The sequence below is a fragment of the Oncorhynchus clarkii genome, chromosome 29, assembly GCF_045791955.1.
Source record: "Oncorhynchus clarkii lewisi isolate Uvic-CL-2024 chromosome 29, UVic_Ocla_1.0, whole genome shotgun sequence".
NCBI lineage: Eukaryota > Metazoa > Chordata > Actinopteri > Salmoniformes > Salmonidae > Oncorhynchus > Oncorhynchus clarkii.
In genome coordinates this window covers 24,328,359-24,351,676 of record NC_092175.1, presented here as the reverse complement: position 1 = coordinate 24,351,676, position 23,318 = coordinate 24,328,359, and the positions used below count along the sequence as shown (strand labels likewise).

At 41.9% G+C, this 23,318-nt stretch overlaps 1 protein-coding gene across 8 annotated transcripts in view; it reads right to left on the bottom strand.

Moving 5' to 3' along the window:
- LOC139387915 (retinoic acid receptor RXR-alpha-A-like) overlaps positions 1-8,837 on the bottom strand; it is a 140,726-nt gene extending 131,889 nt beyond the window's left edge. For 6 of the 8 annotated variants that reach the window (XM_071134278.1, XM_071134279.1, XM_071134281.1 and 3 more), the window contains exon 1: positions 2,263-2,790. In XM_071134278.1, coding sequence (XP_070990379.1) covers positions 2,263-2,290 — 28 coding nt within the window. In that variant the 5' untranslated portion in view covers positions 2,291-2,790. Of the gene's footprint in view, positions 1-2,262; positions 2,791-5,333; positions 5,514-8,527; positions 8,613-8,706 lie in introns of those variants that run through there. The other 2 variants (XM_071134285.1, XM_071134286.1) reach the window with 2 other exon arrangements.
- Positions 8,838-23,318: the final 14,481 nt, after the last annotated feature.

The window sequence follows — 23,318 nt, the reverse complement described above, 5'->3', positions numbered from 1 at the left end:
GTGAGTTTGGGGAACGTTTGTATTTAAATCCCGAGTTAAGGGCCGACCAATCAAGAACAGACGAAGAATTGCCTGGTGAAACAGCATGTTGAAACAGTGTAGAGTGATTAAAACCTCGGCTGTACTGAAGAAGCATAGAGAGATGCTGATTAATAAAACACTTCAACTATTACACTGCTATTACTGTTTTACTACAACACACACAGGCTCCATGCTATGATGGGTCTGTAAATATTTTGGGAAAAATCCGCAATTGATTTTAATATGGAGACACGGAAACTACAGCAGGCCTGTAAATGCAACCTGTCATGTCTATGTGAAAGTTGGCATGGTGATATGTGAGATGTATGTCTGATAAGTCATATAAAGGCCTGTGTGGTCACAGTGTCAGTGATCAGGTGTGTAATTAGATAGAGATATCCCAGACGTCCCTGTGCCTCTCATCTGTGCATATTGGCGGTGGCGGGCAGGCGGGCTGATGATGTGTCAAGGTGTAACATGAGGCGCCCCTGACCTGCAGACACAATAACATGGCTGCCTACAGCTCTGAGCTATGTCTCTGCTACATGGAACAAGTTGTGCTCTATACAGTTCACCAGACATACAGTAGCTGAGTATTAATTATTTATACCGTAAGTGTGTGTGTGTGTGTGTGTGTGTGTGTGTGTGTGTGTGTGTGTGTGTGTGTGTGTGTGTGTGTGTGTGTGTGTGTGTGTGTGTGTGTTTGTTGTTTTCTCATACAGTTTAGGACAAAAAGATACTAGGTCTAGACTATATATGGATAATTACTACTACATGAAAATAATGCTAATTCAAATCATAGTAATCATAATTTTAATCAACATAATTGAGTGCTGTAATGAAAACAGGTACAGTGCTGAAGCAATACAATCAATTAACATAATTCTGAACTGCAATAGAAAACGGGTTATGTGAAAAACAACTTAACAATGAATGACCAAAAATGGTCTTCATACACATGCTCTTAACATGTTGTAAGACGGATAATAGAATAAAAACAATATTGTATACATTTCAATAGTGTACATTTCCACACATCTACGTTTACAATCATTACTTAATTGCTTTAAAAGAGTCAACTTTTTTATCGAATAAAATAAATCAAATTGGACTTGTTATTGATAAGCAATAAGTGCAAAATGGCTTTTAATTTCCGCTCCGCAACAACATGAGTCTGAACCCCAAATCATTCCAACGCCCAGTATCAACTTTCTGAGTTGTCTCTCGTGCTCGAGTTGAACCCTCACCCTCTTATCGTTCGTACCCCTACTCATACACGACTTCAAAACATTGGGTGGTAACAAAAATACAAGCCGGGCCAATAAATTGGCTTGCGACGAATACATGACATATATTCAATTGTGCAAGGTTACATTGTCTAGCATGCTTGCCTCTTCAAATAAATACCTCTAGTAAACGTCGGCCTATTGCTTTCATTTGTATTCTCTGGCTGGTATTTACTCAAGGAGTGTGCAGTCCATTTTGAACACTTTCAGTGGCAGGCTATTGTAGCCGATTGTATCGACTCCATTGCGCGTAGACTAATGTACTTACTGTAAAAACGGTATACTGGTAGTCTACCATGAACAACAGTTCGCTACCAAAGGTAGGCTATGGAGGTTTTAACGTATATAATAAACTATTTCTCAAGTGCATTTGCAATGCAATTTAGCCAAGTTTGTTTCCCTGCCCGGTAAATATAGATTTTCAAATAGCCTACTATACAATTTTGCATTATAGACTCCTTAAATTAAAATTAAATTAGCTGGAAGTGCCATAAAAATGCTAATCGACAATAGTTTGCAGAATACTCAGATATTAAATCTACTGAAAGAGAGAGTAGGCTATAATTTTCCTGAATGAGATGTCACCCTAATCAATCGATTGTCATCAGCTCTGATAGGAGTGTGGTACACGGGAGAGTAGCAGCCGCTTATATTTAAAAACTCAAGTTTCTCTCCTTTCAGTGAAACATAGGCTACGGTGAGAAAATGTTTTGATATTTACAAACAAGAAGTCTATGTGCATTTCCATATATTGCGCATAACGTAACCTAAACATTATTATCATTTTACATGAACGCAATTAGGCTAGCCTACTCATTTCTGACGCTTCAAAACGCAGTGCATAAATGACACCATTGCTCGTCAGCACTGCGTGAGTCTAAACGTTGTAACATTGGAATCTCAAATACCCATATTGCAATAATATATATATTTTTTAAATTGATGAAAAACTTACCCAATGACATGAAAGGTTTGGTTTCCATGTCTGGTGGGTTAGCTCATGCCAGCTGACACGACCGTGTGTGAGTTTTCAGACGGGGATCGAGGGCGTTATACTAAAAGGCTGGAAAGATGGCTCCAGGGCAGTAAAAGTGACAGTCTTTCAAAAGCGATGTTCGATAGAGTAAAAATGCACCTATAGTTTCTAGTTCTGTTAGCTCACTCCTTGCGCTCCCTCTCTTGGGCTAGGTTTAGAACTCCAACTACTGGATCCTCACTGCAATAGGGACCCACGTAAGGGGGACTCGCACCAACGCAAGCAAACCGCAACGACACACGAGAAAGGGGGAGTGTAGTAAAAAGGAGTCCCTTGTAGGACTTTTAGTTTCGAAGCCAACGTGTGAAACGTATTAAATTAAGTATGCCTAACCTCATATAGCTGTCAGTTTAGCATCGGTCCATAAAAAAACAGAATTGCTAGCCGGTATGAAACCAAGCTCTCCAAGATACGTATTTACTCACAACTTGGCATCTCAAAAGAAGTTTGAATTGAGTCAAGGGGAGGGTAATTGAAGTGCAAGGCACATTTGCCTTGCATACACCTATTGTGGGTCAAATCAAAGCAGTGGCACGGCCATAAACATCCATAAAAGGCCCATTGAAAATGAGTACATTTGTCATATTTGAAGAATAAAGACTCTCAAAGGGAGGGACTATAACTAAAGATGAAGTAATACATAGAATGACAGGGCTTGAAGAAATGGTTAAATGGGGTTACATTAACTGTTATTTTCCCACAACCTACTCTGACTGTCTTTCCACATCCACTGGCATCAACAGTGTTCATATATGCATGGCATATAAAAATCTATGTATTTATTGCAGATGCATAAAAGTTTAGGCACACTTGCACAGGCCCGGAGATACCTATACAGCAGCATGATTTACATAACTCCCATTGCATTAGAGCACAGAGAAGTAGGTCATTTGTTCGTCATTGTTCCCCAGCTATGCTGTTTTTGGAATGACAGCATCCTATCCCTCACCACATATGCTGCACACGTGGAATAACCATGTATTTATATACATTTCACTTGAGATTACATTTCACCCAGAGAATTGTTGGAGGCAGTTTTGGCAGCAGAATACTATAGCAGAGCAGCACTCTGTTGTCCCCCCTTCAAGTCCCTCCTGCCCAATATAGGAAAGGAACATTGTATCTGTATGAAGTCCTGAAGCCACCCTCTAGGCCTGTGTGGAGAGGGCTCCTCATCTCATTGAGTATTGAAGGTGTTCACCACATTTGTACTGAGGCGAGATACATAATTAATGCAGTGCATGGCACTTTAAAGATCAAAGCCAGTTGTGCAATTAACCAAAAGCAAGTGTGACTGAGCACCAATTCAAGGTGTGTGTGTGTGTGTGTGTGTGTGTGTGTGGTGCCTGAATGTGTGAGACAAGAAGGGAGTAATGGGAGAGTTCATGCATACCATGTTACACTTTCTATAGACTGAAGTGTTTTTTGTTTCTTTTGCATGGACAATGTGTAATGTACAGTATATACAGAGCATTCTGAAAGTATTCAGACCCCTTGACTTTGTCCACATTTTGTTACGTTACAGCCTTATTATAAAATTGATTCAACCGTTTTTTCCCCTCATCAATCAACACACAACACCCCATAATGACAAAGCAAAAACAGGTTTTTAGAAATGTTTGCTAATGTATTACAATTAAAAATAAAAAGCTTAAATATCACATTAACATAAGTATTCAGTCCCCTTACTCAGTACTTTGTTGAAGCACCTTTGGCAGAAATTCAAGCTCTGTCAGGTTGGATGGAGAGCGTTGCTTCTCAACTATTTTCAGGTCTCTCCAAAGATGTTCGATCGGGTTCATGTCCAGGCTCTGGCTGGGCCACTCAAGGACATTCAGAGACTTGTCACAATGCCATTCATGCGTTGTCTTGGCTGTGTTCTTAGGGTCATTGTCCTGTTGGAAGGTCAACCTTCACCCCAGTCAGAGGTCCTGAGCTCTCTGGAGCAGGTTTTCATCAAGGATCTGTCTGTACTTTGCGTCGTTCATCTTTCCCTCGAGCCTGACTAGTCTCCCAGTCCCTGCCACTGAAAAACATTACCACAGCGAGATGCTGCCACCACCATGCTTCACAGTAGGGATGGTGCCAGGTTTCCTCTATACATGACGCTTGGCATTCAGGCCGAAGAGTCTTTAGGTGCCTTTTGGCAAACTCCAAGCGGGCTGTCATGTGCCTTTTACTGAAGAGTGACTTCCTTCTGGTCACTCTACCATAAAGGCCTGATTGGTTGAGTGCTGCAGAGATGGTTGTCCTTCTGGAAGATTCTCCCATCTCCACGGAGGAACTCTAGACCTCTGTCAGAGTGACCATCGGGTTCTTGGTCACCTCCCTGACCAAGGCCCTTTTCCTCCGATTGCTCAGTTTGGCCGGGCGGTCAGCTCTTGGAAGAGTCTTGGTGGTTCCAAAGTTTTTCTATTTAAGAATGATGGAGGCCACTGTGTTCTTGGGGAACTTCAATGCTGTGCCTCAGAGCTCTATGGACAATTCCTTTGATCCCATGGCTTGCACCATCAGCTATAAAGACAGGTGTGTGCCTTTCCAAATCATGTCCAATCAATTGAATTTACCACAGGTGTACGCCAAGTTGTAGAAACATCTCAAGGATGATTGATGGAAACAGGATACACCTGAGCTCAACTTTGAGTATCATATCATAATGTTTGAATACTTCTGTAAATAAGGAATTTCTGTTTTTGTCATTATGGGGTATTGCGTGTAAATTTCTGAGGATTTAAAAACAAAACCAATTTTATAATAAAGCTGTAACGTAACTTAATGTGGAAAAAGTCAAGGGGTCTGAATACTTTCTGAAGGCACTGTACGTGTCTTTGTAGCTATAGCTATTCCCTTCAGATGTAGTTCTGGTTTAGACTTTTAGCGGCTTTAGAGTTAGGATTGGTGAGCCACATCTATTTAAACCCACACAAAGTGGTTTTGGTGTCCCCCATCCCCCATAGTTTTTTAACATGGCATTGTGGGAGGTCAAATACTTGTGAACTTGTTGGGAGTAGATTCTCTCCAGGCTCCGGAAAAGATCTCTGACCTCGTTACATTTCTGAAATCATTCTTCGCTCAACGCACTTCCTGTTCAAGCCCATACACACAGCAGCTCCACCAATCAGAGAGAATGTTAGTGAGTCACAGGTCAACACAGCATAGGGGTAGAGAACCTGGACCAGAGAGGGCGAGAGAGAGAGAGTTAGGGGGGGGAGTAGAAAGAGAGGGAGAGAAAGATAGACATTCTTTGATACTTGTTTTGATGAGTATCTTACCCCATCATGTACACTAAAATCTTAAAAATATGAAACAAATTGACTAGAGGAGGGCATAGGCCACTCCCAAGCCCCAGGAAAAACACCAGTGAGTTTTACAGTGTCCTCTCCCTTCCCTATGTGAGGAAAATGTGTATCTCTTTAGACCACGGGCGTCAAACTCATTGACGTCCTTGTAGTCAATCTTTAATTTTGGTGATTATTAGTGAGCTGGACACAGTCAGGAAACTGTATAAAGGCCCATTGTCATTTCCACACAGTTTTGATATGGTTTTAGTGATTTTAAAGTATGTTGAGTTTGTTGATTATTACATTTTTTGACTCAAACCATCGGCATGACGGATCAGACCGTATGTTTGGCACCCCTGCTTTAGATAATGATTCCACTACAACTCATGACTGCTGGATGACATTACAGTCTGTTCTGAAGACCACAGGGTCCCAAGTAAAGCACAGTATTGTTTAACCATTGTATAAGATTCATTGCCCCGGTTGGTGACGACTACAGAGCAGGGAGGAGAAAGAGTAAAGATTTGATTGATATTCTGATGGTCCTCAGCAGCTCAGATGGCTGTTAAGCCTAAGGCCTGTGCTCTGTAATCGAAGACAGACACAATACATTCTTTTAAACGCCTCGTTCGCCATTGCTCTCTCATCTGCCCACTAGACCCAGCTATTTAATCCTCCTCCTTGGCCGTGATTAATAGCTGTCTGACACTTCACCTCCTTCCATATCAATTCTCAGTAGGGTGTTTTGGGTGTCCCCTGTGCTGAACACTTCAGATGCCGTATCTCTCTCCAACCTTGTTCTCTGCACCCTTGACTGTTAATAGCGATGGCTCTTCCATTGGTCTCTCTCTCTCTCTCTCTCTCTCTCTCTCTCTCTCTCTCTCTCTCTCTCTCTCTCTCTCTCTCTCTCTCTCTCTCTCTCTCTCTCTCTCTCTCTCTCTCTCTCTCTCTCTCTCCCCCTCCTTCCCCTGACTCCCTCTTCCTCTCTCTCTCAATTCAATTTTCAATTCAATTCAATGGCTTTATTGGCATGGGAAACATATGTTAACATTACCAAAGCAAGTGACATAGATAATAAACTAAAGTTAAATAAACAATTACAAATTAACAGTAAACATTACACACAAAAGTTCCAAAAGAATAAAGACATTTAAAATGTCAAATTATGTCTATATACAGTGCTGTAACGAGGTGAAAATAACTGTCTCTCTCTCTCTCTCTCTCTCTCTCTCTCTCTCTCTCTCTCTCTCTCTCTCTCTCTCTCCCTCTTCCCCTCTCTCTCCCTTTTCCCCTCTCTCTATCCCCCCTTTCTCTCTCTCTATCTCTCCCTCTTCCCCTCTCTCTCCCTTTCCCCCTCTCTCTATCCCCCCTTTCTCTCTCTCTATCTATCTCTCCCTTCTCCCCTCGTCTCTTTCTCTTTCCACTCAGGTAGGGAGGCACACACACCATTATCACTACACTCTTTTCTATTGTAGTGTTGACAGTCTCTCCCCTCCTTGTTCTTGACCATTCAGATCAAACTAATCCATAAAAGTGATTCTACTATACCTTTCTGTGCCAATGACAGTGTTGTGCTGATCAGAGTAATCTGTACAAGAGCAAGTTTAAACCATGAAAGTCTACTTTAAGGCAGGCATTAAGTTTAGGGCATATTTTATATCCAGAAAACCTAAGAGGCAAATTATCATTAAAAACTTCAAAGGCAAATTAGTCCAGTTATTTTAATTTATTTCTCAGATTAGAAATGGGGGGGGGATCCTATTTCTATTCTGTATTTTACAAAGGTTACAGAGAGTTCTCGCTGGTATAGGATTATTATCCTGAAACGTTGAGTTAATTGCATATAGGACATATAGGACATATAGGACAGGGGGATCAAGAAGGAATAGTATAGAAAAGAGAGGAGTGCAAAGTGTACGAGATCACCATCAGGCTGGTTTCTGGGCTGAGGCGTTCTGAATGGTCTGCCTCCAGGGTGGGTCTCCATGGGCAGAACCTTCAGGTTCACATTCCTCAACGTTTTGTCTGGGCGTGGCACTGAGACTATGTTGCTGGAACAGGACGAGGTACCATACAGACCAAGACACCAGTTGTTATAATGTCTAAAACTACAATCCACTTCTTTGAGGACAGTTTTAACAAAATAGTGTCAGAGATTATTACTATCATTATCATTTCAAAGCAAACCCATCAATAGCACTTAGTAACAGTACTTTTCCAGACCAGGATTTCATAGGCCCTGTTGCCCGACACTATGATATGCCTACACTTTAATCCTTGAGTTTAGTTTGTGTGGCCAAGAAGAAATCCACAGTTCATGAGATCCACAGATGCCTTAGTAGAGGCCTAAAATATACTTTGAATCCAGTTGGCAATGATGCTTATAAAACACTCCAGGGACCTTACACCTTGCGTGCACAGAGCCACTTCTCTGACAGTGTTGCGTTTTTACAGGAGCTCATTTGATAGGAGGTGCGAAGGTGTTTGTGGATTTCTTCCTATCAGAAAGAGCCAATAGATGTAGTGAAGAAGCAGGAGGGAATGGGAACAGTAGGGGAAAAATGCATGCTGGCTGCACAATATTTTCATAAACGATTAGAACCCATCTTGCTCACGGTCGTTATCAATATTGAACATTACATCACTGGCACTTCTAACATTCCACGCTAGGGTTTGAATCATACTCTAGGCTGTATGGTTTAAATACTGCCACAGGCTGATGAGAATCCCTCCACACTGAGGGAACCTGCGAAATTCAAGCATGCATCATTCTTTTATATCGCATTAAAGTGAAATTGGCTACATTTAATCAGACACCACGATAAATCTCCCCAGCACTTGTCGCGTGCTGTTTTTATCACATGGTGGGAAATGCTCATCTCTCCTGAGCATCGTCTACTTACCTGGAATTGAGTCCAGCGTTATTGCATGCTGATGGAGTGATGGCAGTCTTGAGAGGAACAGATTCACTCAGTGAGTTATTGATCTCTGTAAGGGTGAAGGTATAGTCAAGTGTTTTAGTTGAAAGATGACGGATTCTGTCATTAAAGTACAGTACGGTCTGCTGTCAGATAAGACCTACCATCATAACCCTCCTTCTCTCACCCCCTTTAGACTCAAACCAATTAGGCAATATAAGTTCATTTCTATTTAAGTTAAACAGTATTCATACTGAACATCAGAGAGCACTAGCTAGACATGTCTGGATGTTATTAGTCGTTGCTTTTGTCCTGGGTGACTTATTTCCCCTCAGTGCAGCTGGGAGAGAGTGTGACACTGTTGGACTTCAGTTGGATAAACAGTCCCTGTGGAGGCCGGGACTCTTGTGTACACACTGGGCACAGCACACGTCCTCCACGGGGCCTGCCGCTAGGCCGCCGTCACCACGATGGATGGTTTAACCAGGCCAGAAGTCCATGTGAGCACAGCAGTTTAAATATGACTGAAGACCTCCCCATCCATGTACAGAATCTGTCACTACACACAAACACACACACACACACACACACGCACGCACGCACGCACGCACGCACGCACGCACGCACGCACACACACACACACACACACACACACACACACACACACACACACACACACACACACACACACACACACACACACACACACACACACACTTGCAATATGACAATCAGGCCACCTAGGAAGGAAGTAGACCCAATGAGGCCACCTAGGAAGGAAGTAGACCCAATGAGGCCACCTAGGAAGGAAGTATACCCAATCAGGCCACCTAGGAAGGAAGTAGACCCAATCAGGCCACCTAGGAAGGAAGTAGACCCAATGAGGCCACCTAGGAAGGAAGTAGACCCAATGAGGCCACCTAGGAAGGAAGTAGACCCAATGAGGCTTGAGAAATTGAAATGTTTATTACTACGCATTACACATTTACCTCTCCGCATTGTTGGGAAGGGCCTGTAAGTAAACATTTCACAGTTAGTCTACACCTGTAGTCTACACCCGTTGTTTATGAAAATTAGATTTTATTTAGTGACACATGCAAACACACACCCAGGACTACACATAAAACTCAATGAGTTAATTATTTTAAAGGGGAATAGTCATAGGAAGTTTTTCCTGTTTAGAAGAGGGTCTAAATGGTTTGTATCGGAGGGACTGAGCCTGGTTGCCTTGGCAGCGGCCCAGGGGGAGTGACAGAGCATCAGAGGTGCTATCTGTCTGCATTAGCCGGCTTCCTCACAGTACACCAGCCCCAGTATATCTCTATCTGGGCAGCAGCCTGTAGAGAGCCACCCTTCCTTCACACAGCGATTATCTCCTTGTGAACTGCGAGCATGGGCCTGGCTGTGTGTGTGTTTGTGTCTGAGCCACACTCTGCCTGTGATTTACAACACCCCTCTGCATCCCCTCTCTTCCCCTCTCTCTCTCTACCTCCCTCCCTCTCTGCTTCTGTCTGCTGGTCAACTGCCAGGGTGAAGGCAGCTTCCACGGCCAGTCCACCATAAATCTGGACACTTCCTTCTACTGTCTCCCACTTCGAGGGGAAGCCTGGCCTGTTGCAAACACCATTAACCCTCTTCCTCTCTGTCCACAACCCCCTACACAACCCTGCCCCACACACCCATCCTCCATGACAAGCTTCAGCAGGGAAAGGCAACAGAAACACCCCGTCCTCTTTCCTATCCTCTCAGACCTTAGTCTCGTAAACCCGACCCTAGGCAACAGCAGTGACTAAGGTATGGTTTCATTGAAGGACTCGAATCAAATCAAATTTGATTTGTCACATGCGCCAAATACAACAGGTGTAGACCTTACAGTGAAGTGCTTACTTACAAGCCCTTAACCAACAATGCAGTTTAAAAAAAAGAATAAAAAAAAAGAAGAAAGAAAAGTAACAAATAATTAAAGAGCAGCAGTAAAATAACAATAGCGAAACTATATACAGGGGGTACCGGTACAGAGTCAATGTGCATGGGCACCGGTTAGAGAAGGTAATTGAGGTAATATGTACATGTAGGTAGAGTTAATAAAGTGACTATGCATAGATAATAACAGAGAGTAACAGCAGCGTAATTGGCAACTTCGATAAGAAAAATACAATACAAATCCGGGATGGGTCCTCTACAGACAGACAATTCTCCCAATAATTCACAAGGCAGACCTGTCAGTAACATCACAATTCTAAAACAAAGTTTGCAGGCAAAACCTTGTCACTTGCAAAATGCACTCATTAAAAATAACCTCTGTGATCTCCATCTTTCTAGCTACTATTTAGTATTTTATTCAAGCGGATAAGGTAGTGACGTAGGCAGTGAGTAGCTCCTCTATTATGTACACATATTAAACTCAAACATTTAGAAAATTGGGGGAGGCAACCTGGATGTCTCGAGAGACTACTCCCACCTCTGTCCAACCAATGACAGGGAAAAGGGAAAGGACCCAGCAGCCTAATTCTGGGTCCAGTTAGACAGCAGGCGGAGTAAAGGTGCTGTGATCAGAAATTATGGATTTATTTACCGTCATGTTGTAGGCCCACAGTTCAAAAGTGAGGAATATATTTACAAATTTACAGTCCAGGAAAAAATAGTAGTTGAAAAGGTTTGAATTTGACAAAAACGATCTTAACACTGCGAGGGCAAAACTCCCAAACATGGCAAAAATTGCAGATAGACACGCAGCAAAGTAAGCAACGTCTAATAGCAAAGTAAGCAATGTAATGACACGATCTAAGCAGGCATGTAAAAGAAGCACCTAACACATAGGACAGGCCTACAAATGCCAGCTGTCATCTGAATGTATATAAATAAGCAACTTTAATTAGGCTACACGCGACCATACATACGGGCATTAGAGTTTTGTCTTTCTGCCTATTTGCGTGTCTTCCTGAGTTCTTAGGACAAAATATTTTCATCTGCACTGTACCCGTTTTAGGGGTTATGTCAGTACCGGAAAAGGTCAGGTTCATAGGTCATTCAACTCAACACGACGGACAGAATATTTGAAGCAAATGCTGGGTTTTCGAAGCAACGTGGGAACAAATGGACGATGGTCACGAACTAAAGGTAGGCCAGTCCTCAGTACCGCCATATGCTTGGTGACACTGGAAACCTGTTTTTCTCAGTCCTAGTTAGATTGGACTCAAAACAGCATCAGTTTGTTTATCGAAAGGGTATTTCATTTTTTTACTGTTGGAATAAGATATGAGGATACAAAGCGTCCCCATTTCAACCCAAGACCTTGGTCTTTCTCTATACTGGAGCTGTGAAACACACACGAGAGTAAAAGGTGTGACAACCAACCCCGGTCTCCCCTATAAACAATCTTAAAAGCGGTTAAAATAAAAGTCGTGTCTCCTGATGACAAAGCAAAACATTTTCAAAAGGTTTTCAGGCCACAAAAGAATCGCTCAAGATGAGTGATGCAACTGTCCCAGAATGCCAATTTGCAGCTTACTGAGGAAAGTTTTGTTGGGGGCGGCGAGGGGGAATAAAGATGTTTTGTCATTGAGCTGCCCAAGTGCATCTATGAAATGTGAGATGAAAGAAGCCGAGAGCGAGTCTTCCGGTGAACTATTGGCAGATTCTACAGTCTGAACCTCTACCATCCAGAGGCAAACCTCTCACTGACACGGCACACAATGCACTGTCTGAGAGTTGCTCCTAAGGGGACATAGGGCTGCTTGATCTCCCTGGTGTCCGTCACGTTTTTATGCTGGGTTAAGACACTGACATAGTTTTGGTTATGTAAAAGTTGATCTAATTACTGTACTTCTGCTTTTGGAATAAGGACATGCTGTAGATCGTTTCTTTTCTAGGAATCTAACAAGATCATTTCACATTACCCAACAGTGGTAATTGGTTAAATGGTAGCTAGAAGAAAGTGCTGTGAAAAATGTGGCTTTTACAAGACAACAAGAGGAGTAACTGGTTGGTGGTTTTCCTGGCAGCTCTACTGTATGTGGAACAACCATGCCATGATGGGTCATTCATGTGCACTGTTTTCTTGGCAGCTCTACTGTATGTGGAACAACCATGCCATGATGGGTCATTCATGTGCACTGTTTTCTTGGTCACCAGGAACTGGTTATGTCCTTGACAGAAGGTATACACACGTCTGAACATATTGTTTGATCATGTAATGTTTTGGAGGGTCTGAGTGACTCAAAGTTGTTGCCACCTTCACTTTGCTTATAGAGCAACACTGACGTCATGAGACCTTTTTACTTTGAAAAGATTTACACTAAAAAGCCTATTGAAGGAGCTGCTGCTTGCCTGGCCTCCCGTTCCTCTCTCCTCTCCTCCCCATGTTCTCGCTCCACAAATACCTGCACCTGACAGCATAAGGAGCTGAGTGCGGTCATTATGTCAGTATTACAATAATCTCACTGTAAAAGCCCAACACCTGTATGGAGCGCCCTTAGGGACTCCTTGTGCAAACAATCCGGAGACGTTTTCTGTATAAAGGGAGGAAAATAAATTACAGAGTAACACTGTTTATGTAAATCTCATTTAACATGCGTCTTATGTCCTGCCCCGCTGGCTTGGCAGCACAGAGCTGAGACGATGAGGCGAGTGACAGCACAGTGGCTTAATATGACTGATTTCCTCTGTAATGATAATGCGATTGAGCACAGTGTTTGTGAAGAGCACAAAGGGCCAAGGGAAGATGACAGCCATTTGAGTTAAACATTAAATGATCAAGAGGCCTCGTGTGGTACACAGCAGTCACCCCATGCCCTGACAAAGGCCTTACATTACCTAATGGGGAAGGGTTGAGGGAGCTCATGTGCATCTGTGTGAGCAGCCAGATGGTAACTGTCACCTCAGAGTTAGAGTCCAGTCATTTAGCGTTCCGGTAGGACTGATGGAGAGTGTCAAAAGGAGAGCTCTTGAAGGCTCAGTGATACACAGATCTGATGCCCCTCCCCAGCCTGGGTTCCAGCCCACCCCTCACCCGCCCTCATATAATGCCACATCTGCTCTGCATTAGTGTTGGCCTGGTCCCCTGCCGTTGCCAGCCAACTGACTGACTAGGGGACTTTCTTAGGATGTCAGATGGGGAAAACCCTTTGTGACAGGCATCTGTAGTTCTCTAAATGGCATCTCTGAGAAAAAAATGGCTGATAATTTTCAACCTAATAGAATCATAGTTAATTCACCACTGGTATCTGTTCATTTCAGTTCTCATTTCAGTTCTACCTAGTATAAAAGTCCTCCAAGATTTAGAATGCATTTCCCCGGTGGAAATTAAATCCTTTTAAGCTACAGTTTACATAAGATTCAGCATTCACATTAAAATAATTTTGCTTTTTAAAGAATATGAATAACCACGCATATTTAATCCTATCATTCATTAAATTGTAATCTGTGTTAATTATCCATAAATGACAGTGAGTAATTGTATTTGCTGACAAACAACCTTCATAAGCATACCCTTCTCCTTTTCTGGGGGAAGCTGATTTGTTATCATGAAATTAGCATATCATCTAAATAAAGAGGTATAACTGGATATCAAAAAGTCTCAGTGTATGGTGACTCAAAGAGGATCCACCATGAGCCTCAAAACGCAACGGCTGTTCATCCATCACACGTCCAACTGTCAGGTAGATACAGTAGATACCTACACTTGAGAGCTCTGAGAGCTATGCTGCCTGTCATTTACATAACACAGCAGAGAGAGAGAGAGACTCATCAAATGGCAAATGCCTAGGATTTCATTTCATAATTTCTCCCTCCCTCAACTCCTACTCACCAAGCTGTGGGATTAGCATCACTGTTGGGTATCCCATCCTCCTTCAGAGGGCCCCCGCTTTTTTTTCAGGGGAGAATCTGTGATTTTGTCAAAGAATGCCCATATCATCAGTGGGCTAACTTCATTGTACAGCCGGGGTCAGGGGCAGGTCAGCTCCCAGGATATCCACGAGGAGAAGCCCTCCCTGGACTACCCAGTGAACCCCCCTCCGCCCCTGGCCATAATCTGTCTTTTTGGGAAGACACTTGGCTCTCCAGGGGGGTCAGCTATCCTTTACAAGAGGCCCTGTCATCTGCCTACTGACTAATGGGCCAGGCCCAGTGACAAGTACTAATGAGCAGCCCCGAGGCAGGGTGTCCACTCCACTGCATGGCACACAGACCAGCCAGGGCACCTCAGTTAATAAGACTCAGACTCACTCTGCAATCCCAGCCTAGTACTGCCCAACCTGGTCTCAGAGCATTTCACATTATTTGGTATGTAAATCCAAGACACTCCATTTAGTATGACATGTTACATTTCGTATGGTGTGTATACATTTGTGGATGTTCACCACCCATTTCGTAGGATATGTTACGAATTTGAAAAACATACAATATGTTACGAATTTGAAAAATGTATGTTATGTTACGAATTTTAATTTGTTGTGGCTAATGTTAGCTAGGTGGCTAGGTGGCTAATGCTAATGTTAGCTAAGCTAGGGGTTAGGGTTCTTGGTTAAGGTTAGAGTTAAGGTTAGGAGTTAGGTTAAAGGGTTAAGTTTAGGGTTAGGGGGAGCTAAAAGTGTTAAGGTTGGGGTAAGGGTAAGGGTTAGCCCACATGTTAAGTAGTTGCAAAGTAGCTAAAAGTAATAAGTAGTTGAAAAGTTGCTAATTAGCTAAATTTGTCCATGATTAGATTCGAGCACTCATCCTTTGGGTTGCTAGACGTTCACATTATACAGCCACCCATCTACCCCGACCAACCACACTCCTTTTGTTTTTGCCTTAAACCTTCTGTCTTATGTAACTATACCAAACTTAACATATCATACTAATTGACTATGTTATGTCTAGTCTATGGGACCAGGCTGCATGGCTCGTCTGGTAGATCTGATAAGGGAGTGTACATGAACAGTCAATTTGCTTTATTTGAATGATTTATGATACATGCTGATCAAGGCAGTAGCAGCGTGGTGGAGCAGGTAACTGGCTCTTTAGAAACACCAGGTTCCCACAGCCTGATGCGTCAGTGGTAGCAATACAAAGGAGCCTTTTCAATGAGAAAACATTACAGTTGACAGTGGTCCAAAGTGAACAGTCAAAGGGTGAGTAACTCTATGCTTCTGGGGATTTCTCCAAAATAGCTTAATCACAATCAAAACACTTCATTCCACAGCAAAACAGTCTATTCTGATTTGAATAGAGGAAAAAGCATGAATATGAAATCACAAGTTGATGTGTTGACATCTGTTTATGCAGTGATTTTGTCTAGTATGATCACAGCATAAGAGGGAACCTGGATAAGAGAGAAAGAGAGAACCTGTGGCTGTAGCCCCAGAGTTACAGAGTAGTGGAGCAGGACACTAACAGTGCTGTTCCACCTCTGGCATCCTGTCAACTGAGGCAGAAACATTCATTATTCACTTGCTGACTGCATGAATTATGAATTGTGATAGGCTATCCCCGAGACCTTAAATGCTGCAGCTGGACAACAATTCTTAGTTTTTTTATAATGGAAGGAAAATAACGATTGGAGGAGGATAAAGATGCCATTGGCTAGAAAGCTTTATACAGTGCTGTCAATGTGCCGCAGCTAGGATAAGGATGTAGTCTAGGATACATTGAGCTCATGTTTGGGGGAAAAGACATCTGCACGTACAACTGTTTCATGAGCCTCAATGTTTTCAACTTTGAAACAAAAGTGACTGTATGTATTTTAAAACCTCTTTGGGATAGGCGGGATGCAAATGTCTCAACTGGCCAATAGCCAGGGAAAATGCAGAGCGCCAGATTCAAATAAAATACTATGAAATTCAAACTTTCATTAAATCACACATGTAAGATACTCAATTAAAGCTACACTCGTTGTGAATCCAGCCAACATGTCATCATTTTAAAATGCTTTTCGGCGAAAGCATAAGAAGCTATTATCTGATGATAGCACCAGCAGTAAACAAAGGGGTTAGCATATTTCAACCCTGCAGGCGCTACACAAAACGCTGAAATAAAATATAAAACATGCCTTACCTTTGACGAGCTTCTTTTGTTGGCACTCCAATATGTCCCATAAACATCACAATTGGTCCTTTTGTCCGATTAATTCCGTCCATATATATCCAAAATGTCCATTAATAAAGCGCGTTTGATCCAGAAAAAAACAGCTTACAAAAAACGCAACGTCACTACAAAATATTTCAAAAGTTGCCTATAAACTTTGCCAAAATATTTCAAACTACTTTTGTAATACAACTATAGGTATTTTTAAACGTTAATAATCGATCAAATTGTAGACGGGTCTTTCTGTGTTCAATACAGGAATGAAAACAAACCAGCGATACTTTTCACGTCTTGCGCAACTCTCAACAGTATACCCAGTTCCTAGTTGGCCTACTTCTTCATTGCACAAAGGAATAACCTCAACCAAATTCCAAAGATTGGTGACATCCAGTGGAAGCGGTAGGAACTGAAAACAGGTCCCTAAGAAATATCCCTTGGCAATGACAACTCAGGGAACAGAGAGAGGGGGGAAAAAAAATCTGAACAGTTAGTCCTCGGGGTTTTGCCTGCTACATAAGTTCTGTTATACTCACAGACATGATTCAAACAGTTTTAGAAACTTCAGAGTGTTTTCTATCCAAATCTATGGATAATATGCATATCTTATATTCTTGGCATGAGTAGCAGGAAGTTGAAATTGGGCACGCTATTTATCCAAAAGTGAAAATTCTGCCCCCTCATTATTCACTTGCTGACTGCATGAATTATGAATTGTGATAGGCTATCCCCGAGACCTTAAATGCTGCAGCTGGACAACAATTCTTAGTTTTTTTATAATGGAAGGAAAATAACGGTTGGAGGAGGATAAAGATGCCATTGGCTAGAAAGCTTTATACAGTGCTGTCAATGTGCCGCAGCTAGGATAAGGATGTAGTCTAGGATACATTGAGTTCATGTTTGGGGGAAAAGACATCTGCATGTACAACTGTTTCATGAGCCTCAATGTTTTCAACTTTGAAACAAAAGTGACTATGTATTTTAACAACTACCTTGTGATGTGCACATCCGGTCCATACAAGGTAATGTGGGTCCGGTCCATACAAGGTAATGTGGGTCCGGTCCATACAAGGTAATGTGGGTCCGGTCCATTCAAGGTAATGTGGGTCCAGTCCATACAAGGTAATGTGGGTCCGGTCCATAAAAGGTAATGTTGGTCCGGTCCATACAAGGTAATGTGGGTCCGGTCCATACAAGGTAATGTGGGTCCGGTCCATTCAAGGTAATGTGGGTCCAGTCCATACAAGGTAATGTGGGTCCGGTCCATAAAAGGTAATGTTGGTCCGGTCCATACAAGGTAATGTGGGTCCGGTCCATACAAGGTAATGTGGGTGACATATGGTCTGTCATTTCTAGGAGCTCCTATCCATCTGGCAAGACACTCCACTGTATTTATCTCAACATGTTGGGACAGACCGGTCTATACCAGTATACTGGGCTTATACGCCTTCCAAGAGGTTTCTGCACTGTGTTCTTTTATAACATGATTTATCAGGGGCAGGTTTCAGTGGTTTAGTGATTTCTTTGTGCCTTTTTCTGTCAAGGGCTTTATGCTTAAATGTCCCTGGCATATTTTCTAAATATATCCAGTTTCCTAAAGAGGAGAGGGAAACTATTCTGAAAATCACGGATGTCTCCCTCTCAACCTACCTCCCCCTCCCACCCTGAAGCGTTTATAGTCCCATGCCAAGGATGAGAGAGAATATTCAATTTCACGAGATGAAACACAAAAATGTGTCAGCCCCTGCCTTGCGCGTGCAGCTAGGCCGAGGCGGTGCGCTGCTGTTCTCTTGTGCCGCTCACTCTCTCGCGCTCGCTGGCTGTGTGCACCCGGGAGGGCTTGAAGGGTATTCCGTGTCTTTTGTTATTTTTCTTTGAAGACAATGAGATTAGAGAGAAAATGAAGAAAAATATTCTGCAGGGCTGGAGCACTTGTTAGTCTTTTTGTTATACCAACAATGTTGTTTGCTCCCGCGATTTTGCTCCGTTTTGTTTTCCTCAATGGAGCCGAAATGTCATAGTCGCCCAAAGGACTGCAGTTTGCAGGGGTTGAATTATACTGAACAAAAATTTAAACGCAACATGAAACAATTTCAACGATTTTATGAGTTACAGTTCATAGAAGGAAATCTGTCAAATGAAATACATTCATTAGGCCCTAATCTATGGATTTCACATGACTGGGCATGGGGCAGCCATGGGTGGGCCTGGGAGGGCATAGGCCCACCCACCCACTGGGGAGCCAGGCCCAGCCAATCAGAATCAGTTTTTCCCCACAAAAGGGCTTTATTACAGACATAAATATTCCTCAGCTTTTGTTGCAAATGGAACATTCCTGGGATTTTTTATTTCAGCTCATGGAACATGGGACCAACATGACCATGTTGCATTTATTGTTTTGTTCGGTATAGTATGATGCTTATGTACTGCAGGGCTCCAGAATACGACTATAAAGTCACATTTTTTTTTACCCTTTGACTTGGCTGTGAAATTAACATTTTTAATTGGGATGTATATTTTACCTGGTCACCTCAATCAAATGAATGTTTTACATTCAAGATCTACAGTATCTGATATGGCTTTGAAATATGGAGCTGCTGCACTAGGACTCGTTGGGTAGTATTTAGCCCGAAGGTACTACCCAAAGGCCGGCAGATGGTGATATTGAGTAATTTAGCCGTACCATCCAAAGACAATGTATACACTTGTATTCTCTGTGGACCGGTTTGAAACTAAAACATTCTCCATTCAGGCTGCAAAGGTGACTTTTTCCTCCTTAACTTGATTTAATGGAAAAAATATGCAACCTTTGGGTTGCGTGCTCGAATCTCATCATGGACAATTTTAGCTAATTAGCAACTTTTCAACTGCTTATTACTTTTGAGCTACTTTGCAACTAAATAAAAGCATGTTAGCTAAACCTTACCTTTACCTTAACCTTAACCCTTTCTTTATGAAACACCATTTTCCACCACCATGTTCGAGGGGCTAATGCCACTTCCTGACGTTGCTCCCCGCGTTCAGCCAGGGGTAACCTAATGTAGCAGTCTTAAAAGAAAACGCTTGAGCGGTGTTCCCACATCTGGTTTTCAGCGGAAAAGGAAGCAAGGTTGAATTAGCTGTATCCCTGAAAATCGGATACATCCGGTTGTTGGCAACTCCACTAAGAGTGAGCCAGGGGTTAACAGCAGACTACTGCAACCTGATTGGCTGAACTCGATACGCAATATCCGGGACTAGCATTCCTAGGTATTAGCCACTGTAACATGGTGGTGGAAAATTGTTTATGCATATTTAAAAAAAAAAATAATCTGTCTTCCCGTCATTAAATTGAGTTAAGGAGGAAATTGACACCTTTACACCCTGAATGGAGAATGTTTTATGTATGAACCGGTCCATGGGGGATACGAGTGCATAGCTGGCTGCATACAATGCCTTTGGATGCTGAGATGAAAGACCAAAAAAATCCATATACCGATAATATTGAACTTGGTAGGAAATTAATTAAATGTATCGAACTAATTGGAAAATTCATTAATTTGTCCAAGTTTGTAATAAGACATGAACAGAATGCGTCAGTAATTCATATTTCCTGCAACTTTTTTAAGAGGCAACTACACAGGAATGCCCCTGTCTCGTCTGTGTGTGTGCAGTGCAAGTACTGTATTTCTACCACTGTAGCAGTTAGCGATGCTAATGATAACTATCTTCTGATAGATGGAAAAAGGATTTCCAAAAAACATTCTCATTAACTAGAAAGTAGGTTATGCCTACCTGGCATATTGATTTCATGATTATTTGCATCTATTGCCAGGGACCTCATAACACTATCACTTAGGTGCCGATACTTAGGTGCCGATACGATATGTATTGCGATTCCCACAATTCTATATGGATCAGTGAGGGCTCGTTGGAGGAGGAAGGGGAGGACCATCCTCCCCAGTGAATTTCATGAACATTTAAATTGTAAGACATTTAAAAAGTTATGCTTTTTATTACTGATTAAAACACATTATTTTGCAATGAAGGTCTATAGTAGCCTCAACAACACTCGGTTAGCACCATGGTGTATCCAGAGGGCAGCTCGCTTCCGTCCTCTTCTGGGTACATTGGCTTCATTACAAAACCTAGGAGGCTCATTGGTCTCACCCCTTCCATAGACTTACACAGTAATTATGACAACTTCCGGAGGACGTCCTCCAGTCTATCATAGCTCTTGCAGCATGAACTGACATGTTGTTCACCCAATCAAAGGATTAAATAATGAATCTAGTACTGAAAGCATAAGCTACAGCTAGCTAACACTGCATTGTATAAAATGTGGTGAGTAGTTGACTCAAAGAGAGAGAAAGACAATAGTTGAACAGTTTTTTACTAATTAATTTATTCCAAAATGAAGGAGAAGAAAGACAGAAATAGAGAGAGAGAGAGAGAGATTGTCGTCTTTTCCAGTTTCACTTGCTTAGCTAGCAAATGCAGATAGCTAGTTTAGCCTACTGAAACACCCTGCTGAGAGGGATGCTATGTTAGCTAGCTGGCTATGGCTTTCCAACACAACACTGTAACTCTTCCAAGTCAAGGTAAGCTTTAGGTTTTACGAATGTATTGCCCCCGGGGCTCGCCGGTGTATCTGTTTCCGGTGTAACTGGTACACTAACTTTACTGCATGATTGTAGCGGGTTTACTAACACGTTAGTTCTATTAGCTATGCTGACTATGACGTAGTTACTTTAGCTAATATGGTGGCAACTATATAGGCTGTGTGCAGCGGTTTGGCTTGGAAAGGTTTTTCTTCGCCTGGTCACATACAACTGATGTGTTGTGCATTGAAGTCCACAAGCGAAGGGAAGCGGTGAGAGGAGGTAGAGCGCATAGTAGATACAATAGATGCGAGAAAGAATACAACATGGCTGCTATGAAAGTGAACTGTGTATTTATCCGCTGAAAAACATTTCTTAATAAACGGAAGCAAACGGAACAAAACGGGGATGAACATATATGAATTTGTCCAATAGGAACTCTTGTTTGCAACTTTTGGACTAATGATTACACCCTAGATCAGCAAGATGCAGGCAAGCGTGTGCAATGTGGTATTGAATGTGGTATTGAGTGGTATTGAATGTGGTATTGAGGTTGTAGCAACCTCATGATGGGTATAGAGAAAATGTGAGTATCGTGTAGTATCCTAAACCTATCGTTACATTGAACTGGGTGAATGGAATATGAATGAGAGTCATCAAATATGTTGTAATAAAAATAAGGCCATGCTCATGAAAAAAAATCGTCCTCCCTCATCTTAAACGGCACTGACCGCCACTGATATGTATTTTTTCAAGTTTCACGTTTTTAATGCCACAAGTTCAGTGAAATGCCTTCCTTGCAAGCTCTAACCCCAACAATGCAGTAATCAATATCAATGTAGTACTAAGAATTACAAGGTAGAACAGAAACATACAAGATATAGAAATAAGAAATAAAAAGAACACAATAAAGTAAGTATGCATTCAATATACATGGTCAGTTCCATTTACCATATATTTTTATGCAATTTGATACTGTGGTTCTACTGTGATTCGATGTTCCAAACATATTGCTCATCATATGTCTGCTGAGGAGGGACAAGAGAGAGCCATGAGAAAACCAGTTTCCATCAGTCATGGAAATTAAAGTGTGAAGGCAAATTGGGTCCCTGTTTAAAAAGAAAATGGAGAACAAGCTATGAAGGAAAATACTGGAGTTTTGGTGCAGGTAAAGCCAACAAGGGCAAAAATAATATTGAGGTATTGTCAAAACGATATGATATAGAGTCAAACATTATTTCCCAAACTATTTTTTTCCCATCACTACAATCCAGTGGGTATTTGTTATGGAAACTCTACCAACACATGCGAACTACAAAATCACTGCTAAACAACAACCTATTGCTAGGTGCACACTTGAATTAAAGGGTAACTACACACCAAAATAAAAACATTTTCCACCATAATTTGAAAATAAATTCCTTAAAAATCCTACAATGTGATTTTCTGGATTTTTTTTCTCATTTTGCCTGTCATAGTTGAAGTGTACCTATGATGAAAATTACAGGCCTCTCTCATCTTTTTAAGTGGGAGAACTTGCACAATTGGTGGCTGACTAAATACTTTTTTGCCCCACTGTATGTGAACTTCTGACCCACTGGAATTGAGGTACAGGGAATTATTAGTGAAATAATCTGTCTGTAAACAATTGTTGGAAAAATTACTTGTGTCATGCACAAAGTAGATGTCCTAGCCGACTTGCCAAAACTATAGTTTGTTAACAAGAAATTTTGGAGTGGTTGAAAAATAAGTTTTAATGACTCCAACCTAAGTGTATGTAAACTTCCGACTTCAACTGTAGGTTCCTTTCAGGTATAGTTTGTATACCTCTGTAAAACCCATACTCCATTATTTGAGCATGGTGGTTTCTGACATTTATTTTTGTGTGGCTCTCTGTACTCCTACGGAACTCTCATGCCTGCGTTACATACAACATGACATGACTGTGCTTTAGATATATGACACCACAACATGTAAATCATTACACAGAATGAATAATGATATTAAATAATAATACTGCTCTTCAATAGCTGAAACCATTTCTCCACTTCCCTGTCCCCTCCATCACCTACACTGTCTGTTCTCAGTTTCAGAATGGCTCTTTATTCTCATTTCAAAAGGATCCTCCATCC